The sequence below is a fragment of the Xyrauchen texanus genome, chromosome 40 (assembly GCF_025860055.1).
Source record: "Xyrauchen texanus isolate HMW12.3.18 chromosome 40, RBS_HiC_50CHRs, whole genome shotgun sequence".
NCBI classification, from domain to species: domain Eukaryota; kingdom Metazoa; phylum Chordata; class Actinopteri; order Cypriniformes; family Catostomidae; genus Xyrauchen; species Xyrauchen texanus.
In genome coordinates this window covers 21,847,959-21,871,387 of record NC_068315.1, presented here as the reverse complement: position 1 = coordinate 21,871,387, position 23,429 = coordinate 21,847,959, and the positions used below count along the sequence as shown (strand labels likewise).

Below are 23,429 nucleotides of genomic sequence, written 5' to 3'. Positions count from 1 at the left end.
TCAATGTACTGTTGACTCAAGAGCTGCTGTCCCAGGATCCGTGTACTGTGTTGACTCGAGAGCTGCTATCCTGGGATCAGTGTACTCAATGGTTTTTTGACCTGCTGTCCCTGGATCAGTGTACTGTGTTGACTCGAGAACTGCTGTGAATGACTTAGTGTACTGTTGACTCGAGAACTGCTGTCCTCGGATCAGTGCACTGTTGACTCGAGAGCTGCTGTCCCGGGATCAGTGTACTGTGTTGACTTGAGAGCTGCTGTTCCGGGATCTGTGTACTGTGTTGTCTCGAGAACTGTTGTGAAAGTCTCAGTGTAGAGTTGACTCGAGAACTGCTGTCCCCAGATCAATGCACTGTTGACTCGACAGCAGCTGTCCCTGGATAAGTGTACTGTTGACTCGAGAACTGCTGTCCTCGGATCAATGCACTGTTGACTCGAGAGCAGCTGTCCTGGAATCAGTGTACTGTGTTGACGCGAGATCTGCTGTGAACACCTCAATGTAGTTTATTAATGCCATTGTTTACCTCTCAAAGGCATTTGATACTGTTAACCTTGAGATGCTCTGGAAACATCTTTCAAAACTTGAAGTACCACCCCAAGTTTCTATCCATCCTCCATCAACTATATGATGAAATACAATACATATTTATCACTGGAGGCCTCCAATCAGAGCCTTTCAGTGTTTATGTTGGGGTTAAGCAAGGCTGTGTACTGGCTCCCATCTTGTTCAACCTGCTGCTCTCAGTCATCACACACCTATCCCATCATGCACTTGGACACACAGATGGTGTTCATATCAAATACCACCTGGATGGAAACCCCTTTAATTTTTGATGGTTTCAAGCCCGCAATAAATCTCTAACAATCTCTACAATATAAAGCATCTACCAGTCCTTAGGTCTCAAAGTCAATTTTCAGAAAACAGAAATTATTGCACAGTTCTCAGTACAGCCAGCCATATCTTCGAGCTTCCACATCAGTGGTGTTCCACTGAAAGTGGTGGACAGATTCACCTATCTTTATAGGTGAATCTAAATTCACCTATCTTTATAGGTGAAGCTAAATTATAACACCTGTCTCTAATTACAGTAAACACGGGGAGACTGGCATAAAAGAGTCACAATGCCAGCAGACCAAGAGAGAACCTGTGTCTAAAAGAGTGTTGTGAAGCTGAAAGATTATTGTGAAGCTAAAGAGGATTGTGACGCTATTTTGAAAGTGTGAAGCTGACGTGTTGTGGCACCCCTGTAAAAACTCAAGTTGCTCCATTAAAACTGCTTACCTGAGTTGAAGAAACCTGGTTCCCCCGTATCCTCCCTTTACAGTCTCCAACGTGTAAAGGTCTATGAGAACAAAAATCAGAGAATAGCAACCCAGGTTGCTGTTTATAACACGGTATGTGTTTTCCACTCTCCTCTATGGGGCAAAGACATGGACATCATACAGACAGCATATTGTCCTCTTGGAGGCCTTCCATGTATGATGTCTTAAAAAAATCCTTGATCTTTCTTTGGAAGATCGGACACCCCATACAGAGATACTGGCCAACACTAACACCCTCTGTATGGAAGCCATGCTAGCCAGATATCAGATAGGGCCTGGGCATGGAGGAATGAAAGACAGCTCAACGCCAAAGGTTGGGTGCTGGCACTGCACTAGCATCCGGCAACCTACCCATTCCCTAAAGCAAGTGTTATCATCGGATACGATGGACAGCTAAGAGGTTGTTTATATTAGGCAGACATTATTATGGTGGTATAGAAAAGTAAACAGGTATTTGTTAAAAGAAATTCCTTTATTTCTTTGTTTCAGATCACACCTTTTTATACAATTATTACACACTCATAGATTCAGTCAAAGAGATCTGTACCAACGTTCAGCATTTTATTGAAGATCATTGTAACAAGTTTCCAGTGAGGAAGGGACGGAAACAGCAACAGGGTTCAGGTAAGGTTGTTTTTAATTCTCCCACACTAATTCACACACTAATATACGACAATAGCTTCTTGGCCTTTGTGTCGGGCTCTCCCTTGGGCTCTGTTGCTGCTGCTTTTTATGCCGCTCTCCTCAAGCTACTGCAATTAGAGACAGGTGTTAGAAATAATTTAGCTCAGGTGTGAGCGCCCTTACCGCTTTTCTCTCCCGGACGGGCGCTTGACCACGCCCCCGCTGCCACAATCATTCATTGTTGAACTCAGATTCAGCCTGGCTCCACATTTTATGGAAATACTGTCTATACATATGCCTGTATCAATAAACCTGTTTCACTTTATTCCTTGTCTTGCTTCGGTGTTCTAACCAACACACCCAGCTCAACTTAACATACCTAAACGCATTAGCTCCTTGCTGTCCCACTTGGTCTCAGCTACACTCATCATTTATTTACCCTCATGCCATCCCAGATGTGTATGACATTCTTCTGAAGAGCACAAAGATATTTTGGAAGAACATCTCAGCTCTGTTGTTCCACTCAATGCAAGTGAATGGTGGCAAGAACTTAGAAGCACCAAAAGTCACATTAACATGCCTACAAACTAGTCTCCTTTTGGGAAAAGGACATACAAAGCCGAGATATTGTTTCTAAAAATCTTGACGTGTGTTCAGTGGAAGAAAGAAAGTCATACACATCAGGGATCACGTGAGATGAGAAAGTGATGAACTTTCATTTTTGGGTGAACTATCTCTTTAACATTCTAACTGAAGATAAATCACACCCCCACACATCTATCCCCAAAAATAACCATTATTCATAATCTATAAAGGTGTGATTTTAAGCAATATTGGCTGTTAATGTGATAGAACGGCCATATTATAGTGGCATTCTGGACCTAAATGCTATAAAGAATTTCCATTCATTCTTTTAATTTGTGGTATGTTACTGATTTCTCAGGGCATCCCAGCAGGCCACACAATCAGAGCATATGAAATACCATATTCATGAAATTAATCATAGGTGTAATTATTTGCACATTATCAATGACATAAGCATCAAATGAGTAACAAAACAGATACATTTCAAAGAACAGACAACAATAAAAAAATACTTCGGTAGATAAGACTGGGCACTCTGGTAGAATTTGAGTGCATTAGTCTTTAAAAGAAATAGTAATGTAACTAATATGACAGAGTGCTAATTCTAGCTGTTAAACAATAAAACGAATCAGTCATGTATTCATTAACAACCTCGTTAAAGTAGTTTTCCATTTACACCCAAACTATTGCACTAATTCCAGATTCGTTTGGGGTGATGTATCCACCAAAGCATGGGGTTTTAGAGTTGTGCATTTTATTTTAAACAATTTACAGCTTAAATATGGACTTTTTATGACAATAAAATTCTTAAGACCTTTCCGTGGCCAAATTTGTTGTGCATATCTTTTGTGTTTCTCATGTGATATAAAGAGCACTGTGAATATTAGTTTATTTCTTTTGAACTCCAACAAATACTTGCAAAAATCTCAAATAAAGATTTTTATACTCTTTACACTCTCTACATAGTTACGTAATTTTCTGTGGTAACTTGTGTACTTGAGCAAGTAAAACAATATATAACACTACCAAATAGTTTGTAAATACATACTGTGAATGATGTACATGTATACACACATCTCTCATCTTAATTACACAGGTACTCCCTACATCAGATTTGGTTTTATTAGTGGACAAAGATGATCTCTTGCTACCAAGCCAAGGACATTCAAACCTTAAAACATATCCCATGGAAGACATTTAAAAAATAAGGTTTCCCTCTGCTCACCCTACAGAATGAGTACTTTAGTCACAGTTTTTCAACCATCTCTGCTTGTTCATAGAAATGTCTCTTATGGTTTGAATCAAGAGGGAATTTAGAGTTTATTTTGGTCTCTCCTCCACGTCTGTGACATAGTGATCTCCAAAAAGTAAGTTTGTCATATAAATGCCATATGAGTCCTTTGAAATCCTTCAAGCTTGGAGATGCCAAGAAAGAAACTGAATCTCATAAAATTAAGTAGTGTCTACACTCAGATCTTCTCGTCAGTCATTTCCAAGAACTGTGCATACACATCCCTTGAGCATTCCCCTTTTTGGTTGAACAGAAACTTGTAGTAGCTGCCGTCAGCACAAATAGCTGGGAGGAGGAGAGAATGAGTTAGTGGTTAAGTAATTGGAATGTGAAATTCAGTCTGTAAACTGTTAACAATACAGTTCAGATTGTCACATTGGAAATAAGATGTTTGCTCGTTCACAATGCATGCATGTCACAGACTTATAAATAAAATAGTAACAATTCGTTTTTTTTTTTTTAAGGAAGTACCTCATCCATGCACAAACGATACGTACAATACTGCTACAAAGTAGCTAATTGTTAACCACATGCTATTACACAATAAGCTTCACAGCTCTACCTATAACAGCATTGGGTTCTGTTCCAAAGGCACAGACACAGGGTGAACCAGATGGGAGCTGGAACTTGGAGAAACTCCATTTGGAGCTGAAGTACTTGGGGAGGAAACTGGCTGATGCCAAGCTGTGGTATATGAGGGTTTGAAAGACATATGAGCAGGATATTTATGAACAATGTAAAAATTGCATTAATTTAGGTTCACATCAATTGCAGTTGTAAGAAATGCTGGAAAATATGTAGTAGAGTTTGAAGAATTCTAAACAAACCTGGATTGCTTGTTCCTTTTGGGATCCTCTGCGGCAAATATGTGAACTGTTCCATGATCGCTTGATACGCAAATAAGAGATGCATCCTGGTTGAAATTGATGCTGAAAGAAATGTACACTTTTGAAAATAGACACATAGAAACCTCAATTGCAGGGGTTTTCAACAGGGGCGTTCAAATGATGCCAGGGGGAGCTGAGAGGAAATTAGTAGAAAGGCGGGTGTTAGGTTACAAATGGGGGGTGGTTCTCAGCCATAATAATTAAATCTATCATCAAGTTCATCTTTGCATTAAAACGTTTATCTAGACTTGGAGTATATCAGTTGGTTCTCAATTATACGGAATGGTACCCATTTGTACCTCAGTTCATCTGATTTTGAAGTTTTACACGACGCATCTTAAGTATCTGGTTTAGCAGCGTAAAATAGACAGGCAGTGGCACAACCTCAGCTAATGCACCAGCATGGCTCTGTAGATGGATACGGCTCAATGGACAGAGCAGCGCAAGCGCAACACTTTTAAAGCTTGAGCTCTTAAACTAGCAGCTTTGCGAAAATAAGTGTGAGGCAAAGCGCGAGAAGTGGAAACATCACCGCCCTTAAATTTACTATAGTAACACTTACTGTACTTTAGGCAGAAATAAATGTATAATAAATATTATCATATCACTACATTTGTCAGTCTACATTAGGGGAGTGAGGGAATATAATGAATTTTTGATTCAACTTATTAATATTTATATTTTGTATTTATTGTATTTACAGTAGGTCTACAGTTTATAATTACAAAAATGCCATAGTTTGTTTTATAGAAATCATATTACATATTACATGGTAAGGGAATGAAGTAGGGGGCGTTAAAAAAAAAAAAGGTTGAGAACCACTGCTCTATGGTAACAGAATTGGACAGTGTGCATGTAATGGATTACCAGTATATGTTGGCAGTTTGTGATCCTCTTCTTAGCTCCTGAATAAAATGACCTGCTGAAGTGTCAAATATTCTGATCAGGGTCCCCTAAAAAAAACAAAAACACGGACATATTCTACATTATCCAATTACTAACATATTCAATTATCCATTTAGTTTAACATGCAGCACTAGAATAATCTAAGAATGAATCCAGTGACATACACCTATCAGCCACAACATTAAAACCACCTGCCTAATATTGTTTAGGTCCCCCTTGTGCTGACAAAACAGCATTACAGATATACCGGATAGCATTCTGAGATGATATTCTTCTCACCACATCTGTACAGAGCGGTTATCTGAGTTACTATAGACTTTGTCAGTTCGAACCAGTCTGGCCATTCTCTGTTGACCTCTCTCAACAACAAGGCATTTCCATCCTCAGAACTGCCACTCAGTAGATGTTTATCTAGACTTATTTTTGCACCATTCTGAGTAAACTCTAGAGACTGTCTAGAGAGATTGTCTCCTGTCCCAGGAGATCAGCAGTTATAGAAATACTCAAACCAGCCCATCTGGCACCAACAATCATCCATGCAATTATATAATCAGCCAATCACATGGCAGCAGTGCATAAAATCATGCAGGTACGGGTCAGGAGCATCAGTTAATGTTGACATCAACCACCAGAATGGAGAAAAACATTTTGATCTCAGTGATTTGGACCATGGAATGTTTGGTGGTGCCAGATGGGCAGATTTGAGTAACTGCTGATCTTCTGGGATTTTCACATAAAACAGTTTCTAGATTTTACTCAGAATGGTACCAAAAACAAAACACATCCAGCGAGAGGCAGTTCTGCAGATGTTAATTGCCTTTTTGATGAGAGAGGTCAACAGAGAATGACCAGAGTGGTTCAAACTGACAGTCTACGGTAACTGCTTTGTACAATTGTGGTGAGAAGAATAGCACCTCAGAATGCTATTCCGAGATGCGGGTTGGAGCTGTTTTGGGGGCACGAGGGGGACCTACACAATATTAGGCAAGTGGTTTTAATGTTGTGGCTGAACAGTGTAATTTGTTGTGCATGAATCCAAGTGAATGTTATTTGACAAATGTCAACACATTAAATAACAATTAAAGTTCTTTATTTTGTGGTTCACCCAAAAATGAAAATTCTGTCATAATTTAAAGGCACTCATTTCATTCCAAACCCAAATGACTTTCTTTCTACTAGCAGACTCAAAACAACTCTATTTTGGACGAGAGTGTCACAATTGCCGGCAGTTTGGCATAGATCTTCTTTCGGAAGTATGACACACGTGCCAATTAAGAATGGTGGAGGGGTGACAGGCATACCAACTTCCCACTCTCGCTCTGATTACCCGTCACATGGAGCTTGCAAAACAACTGTAAAAGGGTGATTTAGCGGGGCCTGGGTAACTCAGCAAGCAAAGACGCTGACTACCACCCCTGGAGTCGTCAGTTCGAATCCAAAGTGTGATGAGTGACTCAGTCAGGCTTCCTAAGCAACCAATTGGCCCGGTGGCTAGGGAGGGTAGAGTGATGTGGGATACCTTCCTCGTGGTAGCTATATCGTGGTTCTTGCTCTCGGTGGGACACGTGGTGAATTTCGTGTGAAAGCTACGGTGAATAGTGTGAGCTTCCACACGCACTAACACCCTGTCTACCCCGGGCATGTTCGTTGATGTGCCGCGATGCACAGCAACGGCTTTAGGCGGTCTACACTGGACGTGTCGACGTGAATGTTCTAAACTGTTTAATTCATATATTAGGCACAAAACGGAACGGGACACCCATTTATTGTCAGCACTATTTCTATCACCTTTGAAGCAACAAGACGCTCAAGCTCAAGAGAACACAAGAGCCTGCCTCAGCGACAGAATGATTTTATCTATCATGTTGGATCCTTTTTTCCCCATTGCTGGGAGTGCCGACTCTCAAGTGATAAGTGACTTCCTGCTGGCAGACACTAACGCATGCACAGTCTCTCTCCTACCGGCCAGCAATTATATAAACGAAGCTCACATCTGAAAATCACTAAAAAATTCAGCTAGTGTGATGCCGACTTTAGGAAACTTTTAATTTTATATCCCGGTCTATCTTCTCAATACATAAGCGGTTAATAGTTTCAAAAATGTATATAGTCAATGCAGCTCGTGCAACATACTCCAAGTGATCTGAATGCATATGATAAGTTTTGGTGAGAAACAACACAAAATTTAAGTAATTCTTGACATCTGTTGGGCGTTCACGAGTGCTATAAGAGACCCTAAAACACACTGCCTAAAATGTTAGGACTTCCAAGGAAGTGAACACATGATACAAATACAGCATATGTGGGGAAAAAAGGGAGCTAAACACTAGAGAGGAAATAATAAGGAATATTTTTGTTATATATAATGTTAGGGTGGGTTCAGGTTGCTGGATGTCAGTGTTTGTATTCTTGTGATGATCAAAGTGCAAGATGCATTTGGATACTTTTGGGTCCATTTTTAAGCTTTAAAGTGAGTTACTACTATAAACTGCCACTGTATTGAAGAGACAGACTGGTATATTCATTAAAATTGCATATTTTGTGTTCTGCATAAAGTCATACCGGTATGGAACAACATGCGGGTAAGTAAATCATTACACAATTTTCATTTATCCCTATAACACATTTATATGCCAAAATCATCACTGCCTCTTGAGCTCACTTTTTCAGATGCTGTTGCTATCCGCGTGCCCTGAAGGTTGAGAGCGATGCAGCACAGGGCACCCTCATGGGCAGGAATGTCAACAGGAGGTTTCTCCGTGTTGGCAAGGTCTACTATTTGAACATGTCCAGAGTGAGTGGCTGGGAATGCTAGTAATGAATTGTTACTGTTTGGGCACAAGACACACAAACCTACAGAGATAATCAGAGAAATGGGTGAGAATACGTTTTTAACATTCCTTTTGTAAATGCACATTATTTAAACTGTACTGTACTTTTGTACATTTCAGATTAACATATGCGTTTCAATATACAAAACCATGCATGAATCTCTAATATACTTTGTGAATGAGGGGCATAACCTACCTTTAGGGTTATAGCATGTTTCAAAGACATGTAGCTGATGAGGATTATGAGTAAATGTAAAGACTTTAATCATGGAATCCAGGACCACCACAATTCTGGAATCACAAAACACACAAACTGAATTTTGCTATTTGCTTTTTAGATACTTACACCTAATAATTATTGCTTGCTTTTGTAGTTGCACAACTTCCTTAATAACTTTACAGGCTTAGGTTAACTAAAAGACTGCAATATTAACACGTTATTTTAAGGATTTGACTCATTTAAAGACATTAATATTTCATAAGAGCCTGTAGGTTTGAGTCAAAGTCAAAGATGGTGAAAGCAGTCTGTTGTTATGGCTACACCGTGTCTGTGCTGTATTTGCCAACATTTAATATGATGCTGAAGGAGATATTTATTCACCAGCCATTTGTGATATTGCCACTTTCAATCTTTTCTTGCAATTTTACAATGTAAATAATTCTGACTTGACAATATACTGATTGACTGCCTCAATCCAAAGCGTAAGAATTAATATCCTGAAATATTATCTACAAATAAAATATCAGAAATCAGTTACTGGAATATTTTCATAAAAATGTCAAAAGACAAATATCATATCCAAGATTTTCAAGTAATGAATACAACTAAAATAACACATATTAGGGTGAATTAAAATACCTGTCACGCCGAAGCTTAACAGCTTTGACCTCAGTGGAAAACTCAATCTCTATCACAGTCTTTTTCTTGAGGTCATCCCAAATCATCACTTTGGGAGAAGGGGGGCAAAAAAAGAAAAAAGTTTAACCATTTATGTATATTAGAACTGTGTAAACCAGTTCAAAATACCAACTGAATTCAAACATTCAATAGTACAGTGGCTCTCAACCTTTGTTTGATGAACGCCCCTTATCCATCCATCCATCCATCCATCTTCAACCGCTTATCCGAAGTCAGGTCGCGGGGGCAGCTGCTCCAGCAGGGGGCCCCAAACTTCCCTATCCCGAGCCACATTAACCAACTCTGACTGGGGGACCCGAGGCGTTCCCAGGCCAGTGCGGAGATGTAATCTCTCCATCTAGTCTTGGGTCTTCCCCGAGGCCTCCTCCCAGCTGGACGTGCCTGAAACACCTCCCTAGGGAGGCGGCCAGGGGGCATCCTTACCAGATGCCCAAACCACCTCAACTGACTCCTTTCAACGCAAAGGAGCAGCGGCTCTACTCCGAGCTCCTCACGGATGACTGAGCTCCTCACCCTATCTCTAAGGGAGAAGCCCGCCACCCTTCTGAGGAAGCCCATTTCGGCCGCTTGTACTCGCGACCTAGTTCTTTCGGTCATGACCCAACCTTCATGACCATAGGTGAGGGTAGGAACAAAAATTGACCGGTAGATCGAGAGCTTTGCCTTTCGGCTCAGCTCTCTTTTCGTGACAACGGTGCGATAGAGCGAGTGCAATACCGAGCCACATTAACCAACTCTGACTGGGGGACCCCGAGGCGTTCCCAGGCCAGTGTGGAGATGTAATCTCTCCATCTAGTTCTGGGTCTTCCCTGAGGAGTGGTGGTGGCGTAGTGGCTAAAGCACAGGGCTGTTAATCAGAAGGTCCTTGGTTTGAACCCCACGGCCATTGTGCCCTTGAGCAAGGCACTTAACTCCAAGTTGTTCCGGGGGGATTGTCCCTGTAATAAGTGCACTGTAAGTCGCTTTGGATAAAAGCGTCTGCCAAATGCATAAATGTAAATGTAAATACCGCCCCCGCTGCCCCGATTCTCTGGCCAACCTCCCGCTCCATTGTCCCCTCACTCGTGAACAAGACCCCGAGGTACTTGAACTCCTTCACTTGGGGCAAAACCTCATTCCCTACTTCGCCCCCTACTTCATTCAAATAGTTTCCGATTCTCACAAAGCTGTGAGTTTAAGAGCTTTGCGCTGGTCTTTCCACTGAGCCGTATCCATCTACAGTGCCATGCAGGTGCACTAGCTGAGGTTGTGCCTCCACCTGTCCATTTGACGCTGCTAAACCAGATAACCTTCAAAATCAGATGAACCATGGTACAAATGGGTACCATCCCGTATAGAGAACCAACTGGATATACTCCATGTCTAGATAAATATTTTAATATTTAACAGCAAAGAGAAACTTGACAATAGATTTGATTATGACTGATAAACGCCACCCATTTGTAACCTAACCCTCTCTACTAATTTGCTCTCAGCGCCCCCTGGCATCCTTTGAATGCCCCCTGGGGAGCGGTACCATCCCCGTTGAGAACCCCTGCATTTGTACACACACTCAAAAGGAACACATATGTGAGAATGCTGTTTGTAGACTACAGCTCAGCATTCAACACCATAGTGCCCACCAAGCTTGATGTGAAATTCCAGTCTCTGGGCTTAAACAGTTTGCTGTGCAGCTAGATCCTGGACTTCATGTCAAGCAGACGCCAGCTGATTAGAATAGGCAGCAACATCTCCTCATCACTGACCCTCAACACTGGAGCCCTGCAGGGCTGCGTTCTCACCCCACTCCTGTATTCCCTGTACACACATGACTGTGTGGCAACACATAGCTCCAATGCCATCATTAAGTTAGCTGACGATCGACGGTGGTAGGTATGATCACTGACAATAATGAAACAGCCTACAGAGAGGAGGAGCACACTCTGACACGCTGGTGTCAGGAGCACAACCTCTCCCTCAACGTCAGGAAGACCAAGGAGCTTGTGATGGACTTCAGGAAGAAAAGACAGAGAACACAGCCCCATCAACATCAATGGAGCAATGGTGGAGAGAGTCAGCAGCTTTAAGTTCCTCTGTGTCCACATCACTGAGGAACTCACATGATCCGTCCACACAGAGGCCTTTGTGAAGAAGGCTCACCAGCACCTCTTCTTCCTGAGACCACGGAGGAAGTTTGGAATGAACCACCACATCCTCACACGGTTCTACACCAGCACTGTAGAGAGCATCCTGACTGGCTGCATCACTGTCTGGTACGGCAACAGCAATTCCTACAACTGCAAATCCCTGCAAAGTGTGGTGCGATCTGCCAGACATATCATCGGAGGTCAGCTTCTCTCCCTCCAGGACATCTATGCCAGGCGGTGTGTGAAAAAAGCTTGGAGGATCACCAGAGACTCTAGCCACCCGAGTCATGGTCTGTTCTCACTGCTTCCATCAGGTATGCATTATCGAAGCATCAAGACCAGCACCAGCCGACTTCATGACAGCTTCTTCCCCCAAGCAATCAGACTTTTAAACTCTTGATCACTCACGATACATATATCAGCACTGCACTTAATTAACCTCGGACTGGACTTTGTACTTCTCTTAATAACACACTGGCAATTGACTATCAACCGACAGCTGAATGTCAACACAACCCTTAATATTTATTTCCATTGATTACATTATTTTGTGTATACTGTATATTGTATATTATTGTATATTGCATGGTGTAACAAGGTGTGTAAACTATGTTATGTGTAAATCAGATGTTTATTTTAATTGTCATACTGCTATGTTGTTTGGAACCACACCCAAGACTTTCACCCACTGTTACACTTGCAAGTGTATATGGTTGAGTGACAATAAAGGGATTTGATTTGAACAGGGTTTTTGAAATATGACTGACATGTAGTGGTGCTCAACCGTATACACATTTATGCGTAATTATGTCATAAAGCTATTTAACTGCTGTCTGTGGTTAAAATCTACCTTTATTGGGAGGGTACTTGGGTTTTTTTCCTCCTCCAACAACAGCAAGATAATTGCATCGAAAAAGCATCTCCACGTAACCGATTCCTCCCTCAAGAAACTCTGAGAGCAAAAAGAACAATTAATTAGAGTCAACAGCTCCAGCAATAACACGAGGATGACTATCCCTGACAAAGATCTCATAAACTGACTCTGAATGGTAAATTAATAACTAACAGATACATCTTTTGCTAAATGTTATTCCTTATAGTTTCTAAAAGAGATTAAATGAATTGTGGATGAAATGTGCTTCTGCGGTTATAATTACTCCTTATCCACTAAAAACAAGATCAGCAGACCATCTGAATGTGCTAAAAAAATCATGACTGAATCACCATGTATTAATACCCAAAGAACTTCTGCATATACTCAATTATTCACATATTCAGACATTTCTGTTCTGAGGAAGTTAGTATCTTCCATATATCATTATATGGCAGTGGTGGCTCAGCGGTTAAGGCTCTGGGTTACTGACCAGAAGGTCAGCGGTTCAAGCCCCGACACCACTGTTGGGCCCTTGAGCAAGGCCCTTGAACCTATCTGCTCCAGGGGCGCCGTATCATGGCTGACCCTGCACTCTGACCCCAGCTTAGTTGGGATATGTGAAAAATAAATAATTTCACCATGTATAATGTGTGACAATTTATTTATTTATATAATATTATGCCATTTTGTATTATCCCTGTCTGAGGCTGAACGCTCTTATTTTGTGTGTTTTCACGTTGCACTGTGCCCGTGACATTGGCCAGTCTGCACTTGTACATATAATAGCAGATGACATTTAGAAATTATACGTGAGCAGCAATGTCAAATGTATTTGAGAAAATAGCAGGCTCACCTTGTTTTTCCTTTTCTTTAAGAGGGTCTGTGTTATACACCCTGAATCCGTTTTCCATTCCACATGCAAAACATCCTGGTGGGAGAAAAAGGCATACTATTAAGGGAAACCATGCATGGAATAAAAATGACTCCTCTCAGAGGGATGCTGAGATTTCCTGCTGCTCTAAGAGGTAAACAGCTTCACCTTCAAGAGAACAGTCAGTCCTGGAGACTGGTAAAACAGATAAACCATACCCATGTTAATGTGTGTTGATTGTGGGTATCAACATCATACCACACCACAATTCTGTGTGACTTCATTATTTTATATCAGAACATTATCAACTTATCAGAATAAAATGTATTTGCCTAGAATGTTTGCACGTGACAAATACAGAGCATGCGAAAAAACTTCAACACTCAAGAGGATAGAATATGGAATGTTCTTGTTATATATCATGTTTAGGTGGTTTCAGGATGCTGGATATCAGTGTTTGTGTTCTGGTGATGATCTAAGAGCAGGAGCCTGTTTAGTAGTGTTGTTAAATTATTAATGGTCTACATCCTGTTATGATTCTGAAGCCAAGTGTGCTAACACTATGTGTACCTTAAACTATGCAACTGCATAAATCCTGTTTTAAACAGTTTACTATCCTATCATCCTGATAGATAGTTAACATTATTTGGCTATTCGTCATTTAATACTGTTTAAAAATACAGTTAGTTGAGAAAATGTTTTATATTGTGGTACAGTTGTTACAGTTAATTAAATGATCATAATTATAACATCATGCAAGTATAATGCATTGCAAAGTGTTATTCAAATTTATTCAGAATCAAAATGTCCAAATTTCTCCCTTCGCAAGCTTGAAACGTCATGACACCAGTTTTGGAGCTAGCTATCAGTTGCTTTTAGCTTAGCTAAATCAAGATTCTTAAAACTGTCTCAAAAACTGTCAATGTTTACTTGAAATGTGTTAAAATATGGTAGATTTCTAACAACGTTAAAGTTTATATTCCAGCATGACGTTGTGACAATAGCATGGCACTGCAGGATAATACAATACAGGAATCCTGACATCAGCCCTTAAAAGATAAACACTCGTGTGATTTCATCGTTGTTGCTAACCAGCTGTTGTAAAACAGTAATCATGTTTAACATATCTTAAAACTAGACGCATGGGCCTTACAACATCTTCACCAATGTCAGATTGTTTTTTTTATATCTGGCTTCTATGAATCATTAAGGTAACAAAGTATCAGAGTTACGTTAGCTTGCTTTCTAGCTAGCTAAGAATAAACATCTTACCGTGATCCTGATTAAATCCAGAAAAAAGTAATCCATTACCGTGAGGATTGGATGGTAATAAATTCATAGTGCTCGGAGTTATTTGACTAATCTACATGAAAATAACATTACCCTAACACAGCGACGGCATTCCTCAAGCCACCTTTGAGGGATAAAGTTGGTAGGCTAATGCTAGGTACGTGGGATTTAATTTCATGACTGTCTCCCCTGCCAGGAAATAAAAGTTGGCAGAGCGACTCTCGTTCCTCTTCTTTCGTGTGCACAAACACTGCGTTTTCCGTTATGTTATTACATAAGCCTGTTTTTCATTTTCATGCTTTAGATGGTTTGTTTTTCAAAATGGTTAGATGTTTTCAAAAGGAAATCTCTTCACATTTGACGCCACGATGTCGGTATTTTTAATTCTGCACTTGTTTTTCGAATTAAAAAAACAAATAGGCTTCGTATTTGTATGGTAAGTGTTATTGGTTTGTGGGAGTAAATATATTGTTGAATTCACAAATATTATTAATTTTGCCATAGCCCTAGTGGCCTAATGGATAAGGCACTGGCCTCCTAAGCCAGGGATTGTGGGTTCGAGTCCCATCTGGGGTGGTTAATTTTTGCATAACCACGCATTGCTTGTATATTTACGTAATTGCATCTGAAAAATAAATCAATCTGTTACTGTAAGGCACTTACAATGGAAGTGAATGGGTAAAATGGAGCGTTTTAAGCAGGGTTTGGCAACCTATGGCACACATGCCAGCATTGGCACAGGGAGGGGTAATCACTGGCAGCCCAGCAACAGTGCCCGTTCTGCATAACGCATTGGCCCATTTTAGCTTATCACGGCCCATTCGGCCCTGTTATGGCCCTTTCTTCTGCAGAACACAAATCAAGGTTTTTAGAAGAATATCTCAGCTCTGTAGGTCCATACAGGCTCTTTTGCTTCAGTCCATTATGCACCGCTGTCTAATTATTGTTAAGTTGTTGCAACAATAACATAATGGTTTTAAGAGGTTTAATTTTTAGCGTGCTCAGTTGTCTATCACTGCTCGTCAATGTCATTTGAGATAGCCTGGACTCAGGTGTAAGAAACTAAGCGGGAACCTCGTCTTAGGGATGGGCAATACCACTTATTTTCTTTTTGATCCGATACCAATAATTTCAAGTCCAATATCGTTGATACCTATCCCAATACTGATACTTCAATTAAATTGATTTGACTGGAATAAAATGGGTAATTTAAAATATTATTTTTAGTCATAATTCATCCATCCATCCATTTTCAACCGCTTCTCTGAGGTCGGGTCGCGGGGGCAGCAGCTCCAGCAGGGGGCCCCAAACTTCCCTATCCAGAGCCACATTAACCAGCTCTGACTGGGGGACCCGAGGTGTTCCCAGGCCAGTGAAGATGTAATCTCTCCACCTAGTCCTGGGTCTTCCCGAGGCCTGCTCCCAGCTGATCGTGCCTGAAACACCTCCCTAGGGAGGCGCCCAGGGGGCAGCCTTACCAGATGCCCAAACAACCTCAACTAGCTCCTTTCGACGCAAAGGAGCAGCGACTCTACTCTGAGCTCCTCATGGATGACTGAGCTCCTCACCCTATCTCTAAGGGAGAAGCCTGCCACTCTTCTGAGGAAACCCATTTTGGCCGCTTGTACTCGTGACATAGTTCTTTCTGTCATGACCCAGCCTTCATGACCATAGGTGAGGGTAGGAATGAAAATTGCCTTCCGGCTCAGCTCTCTTTTCGTGACAACAGTGCGATAGAGCGAGTGCAATACTGCCCCCGCTGCCCCGATTCTCCGGCCAACCTCCCGCTCCATTGTCCCCTCATTCGTGAACAAGACCCCGTGGTACTTGAACTCCTTCACTTGGGGCAATACCTCCTTCCCTACCTGGAGTAGTCATAATTCAAGTCATTAGTATTTTATTTTTTGTTACATTTGTGAGCCTGAACAGAAAATTATTAAACTTCTGTTTGTTTACCTTACAAACATTAACCATGGTTTCAATACAGTAATTAAAATTTAACCATATTTAGTTACCACACAATTATCCATGATTACTACTACAATATTATTGTACTAAAACTAAATAATTACATTATTAGAATTTATATTTTTGTGTGAGGATCGATATTTTTGATACAACGGCAGTATCTGAAGTATCGATTCTTTAGGGTCAATCCGTCCATCCTTACTTACCTTGTGGATTATTCCAGTGCTGCGCATCAGCAAGTAGTTCTGGTTAAGAATGTTAAGAGTGTCAAGTAAGATGTAAGTTGAAGTCAGAAGTTTACATACACTTAGGTTGAATCATTAAAACTATTTTTTTTTAATGACTCCATAGATTTAATATTAGCAAAGCATAGTTTTGGCAAGTCATTTAGGATATCTACATTGTGCATGACATGAGTAATTTTTCCAACAATAGTTTACAGATAGATTGTTTAACTTTTTTGTCTACATCAGTTTCAGTGGGTCAGAAATATACATACACTAAGTTAACTGTATCAATAAGTAGCTTGGAAAATTCCAGAAAATTATGTTGAGCCTTTATACAATAGCCAATTAGCTTCCAATAGTAGGAAGACTGAATTGGAGGTGTACATGTGGATGTATTTTAATGCCTACCTTCAAACTCAGTGCCTCTTTGCTTGACATCATGGGAAAATTAAAAAAAAAATTCAGCCAGGACCTCTTTTGAAAAGAGGAAAAATTGTTGACCATCTGTTTCATCCTTGGGAGCAATTCCCAAACACATGAAGGTACCACATTCATCTGTACAAACAATAGTATGCATGTATAAACACCATGGGGCCACGCAACCATTATACCGCTCATGAAGGAGATGTATTCTTTCTCCTAGAGATGAACGTAGTTTGGTGCGAAAAGTGCAAATCAATCCCAGAATAACAGCAAAGGACCTTCTGAAGATGCTGGAGGAAACAGATCAACATAACCTGAAAAGCTGCTCAGCATGGAAGAAAGCCACTGCTCAAAAACTGACATAAATAGCCAGACTACAGTTTGCAAGTGAACATGGGAACAAAGATATTTTTGGAGAAATTTCCTCTGGTCAAATGAAACAATAATTTAACTGTTTGGCTATAATTACCATCATTATGTTACCAGGAAAAAGAGTGAGGCTTGCAAGCTGAAGAACACCCTCTCAACTATTGTTGGGTCGAGCCCACCTTAGTCAAGTCAGAGTCAAGTCTGATTCCAAAAGGGTCCGAGTCGGACTCAAGACAGAATCCATAACAGGCCGAGTCTAGTCTGAATGAATCTAATTGTAACCGTATACACAACATCAATATTTTAAGCTTATTTTAACTTTAAAAACTAAGAAAAAACAATTGTCAACATAAATGTAACCAAAACATCTCTATATTTTATTATTAGTTTCCTGCTGAACAAACTTCAAAGTGGTTTCAGAATGAAAGCATATTCTTAAGGTGTACGAAGACAAAACTGTCCTTCAACACACTTCTTATTGCGTTCTGTTGACATTTCAGTTATTTGTTGCTTTCCCCCTCCACTCAAAAATAGACTAAAGAAAGTGAAAGCTGAGTTAGTCATTAGTCACAACATTGGTTACAATCCGTACATCTCAACATTTTGTTTTTCCCAAGTTTAGCTCAATCAACAGCATGTGTGGTAATAATATTGATTATCACAAAAATTTATTTCTACTTGTCTCTCCATTTCTTTAAAAAAAGGCAAAAATCTGTGTTACAGTGAGGCACTTACAATGGAAGTGAATAGGGAAAATTAAAGTGAATGTGAATTTTTGGAGGGGTTAAACAAAGAAATGTGAAGCTTATAATTTTATAAAAGCACTTGCATTAATTCATCTGTTAAAATTAATGTATTATTTGAGCTGCTTGTCTTTTAGTTTTTTTTTTTACATCGTCATGGCAAAAAAGTTGTAAAATTGGACATAACATTACACTCTATGCGGTTGGTAAGTAAATCATTATTACATGCATATCCTTTATTACTCAAATGTGCAACATAAATGCACTACTTTATATGGAGGTGCAATACAATCGCTCCTTCAGATTAAACTTTTTTATTCAAATGGATAATCCTGCTATTTAAATATTGTTTACCATAGCCTCTAGGAGACGCTTGGTATTTAATGTATCAGATAAACTAAATAAAACGAAATTTTTATGTAACATATTCAAATGAAATTATGAAACAAAATATAGCAGAGGATGGTTTCGATCCATCGACCTCTGGGTTATGGGCCCAGCACGCTTCCGCTGCGCCACTCTGCTACGAAGTCAGTTGTGGAAATATGTAATATTAGTATCTGACTTCTCAGACAACATTACCGTTTAGTTATAAAGAATAATGCATGGTGTCTTTCAATTGTACAGTGTACATATGGATTGTAAATATAAAAACACAAAACAACGACCACGAAGGGACTCGAACCCTCAATCTTCTGATCCGAAGTCAGACGCCTTATCCATTAGGCCACGCGGTCTACATAACAAAACCTTCAACATTCATGAAATTATTTGAGCGACACTTATTGCTTTTTTTTTTTTTGTTTTTGCAATTTAGTGCTTGCACTCATAACAAAAAAACAAAACAAAAAACGTGTCGATACTTCCCAGAGACGAGATACCCGTTTATTAACTGCCTCACCCGAGTATGCAGACTACATAAAGCGATGATTTGTGGATAGTTACGTTGCCTACTTGAGTAGATATTACAGCCAATGAGTGCACATTAATTTTTACTCCAAATAACTATTAAAATGTTTGGTGTTCTCCATGTGGGTGGAACGCTCGTTTCGGTAATTTTTACAGAAAACATCCAATTTGCGTCGTCATGGCGCCCCAAGTGGTTGAAATTCACACTACAAATTCACGCTGGAGACTTTCTAGTAACTTCAGTGTGGAATGAGATTTGAATGGACAGAGAATTTAAAGTAACAGTTTCGTTCTCATGCTGGAAAAGGATCATTTAAATGTGATCGTTGCGGTAAAAAGTTTATTTTGGCTGAACACCCAAAAAGACATCTGCAAATTCATGCAAATGTGAAGCCTTATTTGTGTTCCTTTTGTGGAAAATGTTTTTCACTGCTGGACTGTTTAAAAATGCCTTTAACAGTGTTTTGAAACTTCACACTGGAGTTAAATCTTACAAGTGCTCACTCTTGTGGACAGTGTTTCACTCAGTCTGGAACCCTGAAAAAAACACGAGAGCGTTCATACTGAAGAGTAGCCATCCTACTGCCATCCATGTGGGAAGAGTTTCAGTCAAGTCTGCTGACTCAGATGAAACATATTACCCACAGTTGTCAGATTCAGTAATCAAAATACTTTTTGAATGTAACTAATGTATTCTAATTACCAATTATTTAAATTGTAACTGTAGTGGAATGCAGTTACTTACATTTTGTATTTTAAATATGAAATCTCGTTACATGTATTCCGTTATGCCCCAACACTCTATGTATATATATATATACAGGTGAAACTCGAAAAATTAGAATATCGTGCAAAAGTTCATTAATTTCAGTAATTCAACTTAAAAGGTGAAACTAATATATTATATAGACTCATTACAAGCAAAGTAAGATATTTCAAGCCTTTATTTGATATCATTTTGATGATTATGGCTTACAACTTATGAAAACCCCAAATTCAGAATCTCAGAAAATTAGAATATTACATGAAATCAATTAAAAAAAAAGCATTTTAAATACAGAAATGTCAGCCCTCTGAAAAGTATAATCATGCATATGTACTCAGTACTTGGTTTGGGCCCTTTTGCATTAATTACTGCCTCAATGCGGCGTGGCATGGATGCTATCAGCCTGTAGCACTGCTGAGGTGTTATGGAAGACCAAGATGCTTCAATAGCGGCCTTCAGCCCTTCTGCATTGTTTGGTCTCATGTCTCTCATCTTTCTCTTAGCAATGCCCCATAGATTCTCTATGGGGTTCAGGTCAGGCGAGTTTGCTGGCCAATCAAGCACAGTAATACCATGGTCATTGAACCAGGTTTTGGTACTTTTGGCAGTGTTGGCAGGTGCCAAGTCCTGCTGGAAAATGAAGTCAGCATCTCCATAAAGCTTGTCTGCTGAAGGAAGCATGAAGTGCTCTAAAATGTCCCGGTAGACGGCTGCGTTGACTCTGGACTTAATAAAGCACAGTGGACCAACACCAGCCGATGACATGGCTCCCCAAACCAACACAGACTGTGGAAACTTCACACTGGACTTCAAGCATCTTGGATTGTGTGCCTCTCCATTCTTCCTCCAGACTCTGGGACCTTGATTTCCAAATGAGATGCAAAATTTGCTCTCATCAGAAAAGAGGACTTGGGACCACTGAGCAACAGACCAGTTCTTTTTTTCTTTAGCCCAGGTAAGACGCTTCTGACGTTGTTTGTTGTTCAGGAGCGGCTTGACAAGAGGAATACGACATTTGAAGCCCATGTCCAGGACCCGTCTGTGTGTGGTGGCTCTTGATGCAGTAACTCCAGCCTCAGTCCACTCCTTGTGAAGCTCCCCCACACATTTGAATGGCCTTTTCCTGACAATTTTCTCCAGGCTACGGTCATCCCTGCTGCTTGTGCACCTTTTTCTTCCACACTTTTCCCTTCCACTTAACTTTCTATTAATGTGCTTTGATACAGCACTTTGAGACCATCCAACTTCTTTTGCAATTATCTTTTGAGGCTTTCCCTCCTTGTGGAGGGTGTCAGTGATGGTTTTCTGCACAACTGTCAGGTCAGCAGTCTTCCCCATGATTGTTAATTCAACTGAACCAGACTGAGAGACCATTTAAAGGCTCAGGAACCCTTTGCAGGTGTTTAGCTGATTAGAGTGTGACACTTTGAGCCTACAATACTGAACCTTTTCACAATATTCTAATTTTCTGAGATTCTGAATTTGGGGTTTTCATAAGCTGTAAGCCATAATCATCAAAATTATATCAAATAAAGGCTTGAAATATCTTACTTTGCTTGTAATGAGTCTATATAATATATTAGTTTCACCTTTTAAGTTGAATTACTGAAATTAATGAACTTTTGCACAATATTCTAATTTTACGAGTTTCACCTGTATATATATATATATAGCCTACTGTATAAATATATATGAAATCATTTAACAATCATGAATACATGTCAACCACTTGAATAAATAAATAAATTACTCACATTACACGTACATACAGTGAATAAAAAATTAAACCATCATCTCGGATGGCCACATCTGTCGGGCTCTGTTGGGGTTCAGGATGTATATGGTCATCCCAATGAGGTGCTTGAGCAACCCTTCCAACAACCTACCTAAATGCATTGTTAAAGGCTTTTTTTAATACATTGTGTTCTAGTGAATTCCAAACGTGATCCACCAGCAGGGCAGGAACCATGAATGCATTCTTATAAAAGCATTACAGAAAAGGTGACCCTGGTAAGGAACTGTTGATCTCTCAGTACTCTGCTGAACTGTTGGCAGAGCAGCAGTCTCTTAGAGATATACGTGTGGCACAAACCACTGTTGAGTTCAATCTGGACTAAACAGATCTGCAAGTGAGCAGTCAAACTCCACCTCATATTCTCAGTGTGAGTCAGTTTTCAATTTTCTTTATTTGCGTTATGTCCAATTATGTGAAAGAGGCATCTTCATGTCACAGATTATGGATAGATGCAATTTTATTAATTGTGTGGCATTGTGGTAGGTGCTCATATCCCTCAGATTGGAATAAAACATGCTCATCCTCCATCAACATGAGGGTATGCTCATACGTATTGGTTACAATGCCAAAAATGGTCTACTGTAATGTTTTTTTTTTTTTTGCTAATTTCTGCTGTGTTGTTCATCTGACATTTACATTTTATATCTATTCAATCTATTTTTTGATGAAAAGGAAAAAGAAGGCAAAAATTCTTTTATTGTCATTATCACATTTATATTTCTGTTATATATGCTGTTATCGATTTGGTGGTTTATTTGATGATTGGTGCATTATAAGAATATATTTATGTAATATTTATCTGACTGTCCTCCATGTGGAAAAATTGGTTGGTTATCATTTCACACTTGTAATCAAAAGTTGAATTGGCTGTGGCACCACCAGATGGAGCCATGAAACAAAATGCGTCATATGAGGGAGCGACAACTCGGTCTCATTCGACTAATGATTACTGATATCAGAAACCGCCATGTTGTATTGTTTTGATTGCCATTGACATACAATCTAATTCTTTAATTCCATATTAATCACACACACACACACACACACACACACACACACACACACACACACACACACACACACACACACACACACACACACACACATTTAATTTAATTGTGGGTACTCTCCGTAGACTGCCATGCATTTTATGGATTTTATACCCCTTAACCGTAATCCAAAAACCATGTATGTTTAATAAGCCATTTCTCTCATAGGGACCACTGGCTGGGCCCCACAAGGTAGGCGATCTCAGGTTTTACTATCCTTGTGGGGAGATTTGGTCCCCACAATGTGGTATAAACATAAACATAAACATAAACACACACACACACACACACACACACACACACACACACACACACACACACACACACACACACACACACACACACACACACACACACACACACAAACACACGTTAGTGCAGCTATCATTATGAGGACTCTCCATAGAAATAATGATTTTATACTGTACAAACTATGGATTCTGTCCCCTAACCTTAACCCTACCCATAAACCTAACCCTCACAAAAAACTTTCTGCATTTTTACATTTTCAATAAAACATTGTTTATTATGTTTTTTTTTTTTTTTTATGTTTTGAATTATGGGTACACTAGAAATGTCCTCATAAACTACATTTCTAGCATAATACCCTTGTAATTACCAGTTTGTTACCTAAACAAAGTCCTCGTAAACCAC

General features: G+C 39.8%; 1 protein-coding gene and 3 non-coding genes across 6 annotated transcripts; 1 reads left to right on the top strand and 3 right to left on the bottom strand.

Annotated features, from left to right (window-relative positions):
• Positions 1–1,792: 1,792 nt before the first annotated feature.
• LOC127633570 (WD repeat domain phosphoinositide-interacting protein 3-like) lies at positions 1,793–14,967 on the bottom strand. Of its 3 annotated transcripts, XM_052112768.1 has the most exons (10): positions 14,509–14,967; positions 13,219–13,293; positions 12,342–12,443; positions 9,306–9,393; positions 8,643–8,737; positions 8,278–8,468; positions 5,577–5,662; positions 4,650–4,751; positions 4,385–4,506; positions 1,793–4,107 (listed from the first exon to the last, which is right to left on the bottom strand). In XM_052112768.1, exons 1-10 carry the CDS (start codon positions 14,573–14,575, stop codon positions 4,001–4,003), a joined length of 1,035 nt encoding a protein of 344 aa, XP_051968728.1. In that variant the 5' UTR covers positions 14,576–14,967; the 3' UTR covers positions 1,793–4,000. The 3 variants fall into 3 exon arrangements, with proteins under 3 accessions (XP_051968728.1, XP_051968729.1, XP_051968730.1); XM_052112769.1 differs by lacking the exon at positions 12,342–12,443; XM_052112770.1 differs by lacking the exons at positions 12,342–12,443; positions 13,219–13,293; positions 14,509–14,967 and adding an exon at positions 9,514–12,321.
• A 62-nt stretch (positions 14,968–15,029) lies between these two features.
• On the top strand, positions 15,030–15,102 carry trnar-ccu (transfer RNA arginine (anticodon CCU)). The gene has a single exon. It is a non-coding gene; the product is annotated as a tRNA-Arg (tRNA).
• Positions 15,103–18,709: 3,607 nt separating this feature from the next.
• Positions 18,710–18,781, bottom strand: trnam-cau (transfer RNA methionine (anticodon CAU)). Its single transcript has one exon. It is a non-coding gene; the product is annotated as a tRNA-Met (tRNA).
• A 139-nt stretch (positions 18,782–18,920) lies between these two features.
• On the bottom strand, positions 18,921–18,993 carry trnar-ucg (transfer RNA arginine (anticodon UCG)). Its single transcript has one exon. It is a non-coding gene; the product is annotated as a tRNA-Arg (tRNA).
• Positions 18,994–23,429: the final 4,436 nt, after the last annotated feature.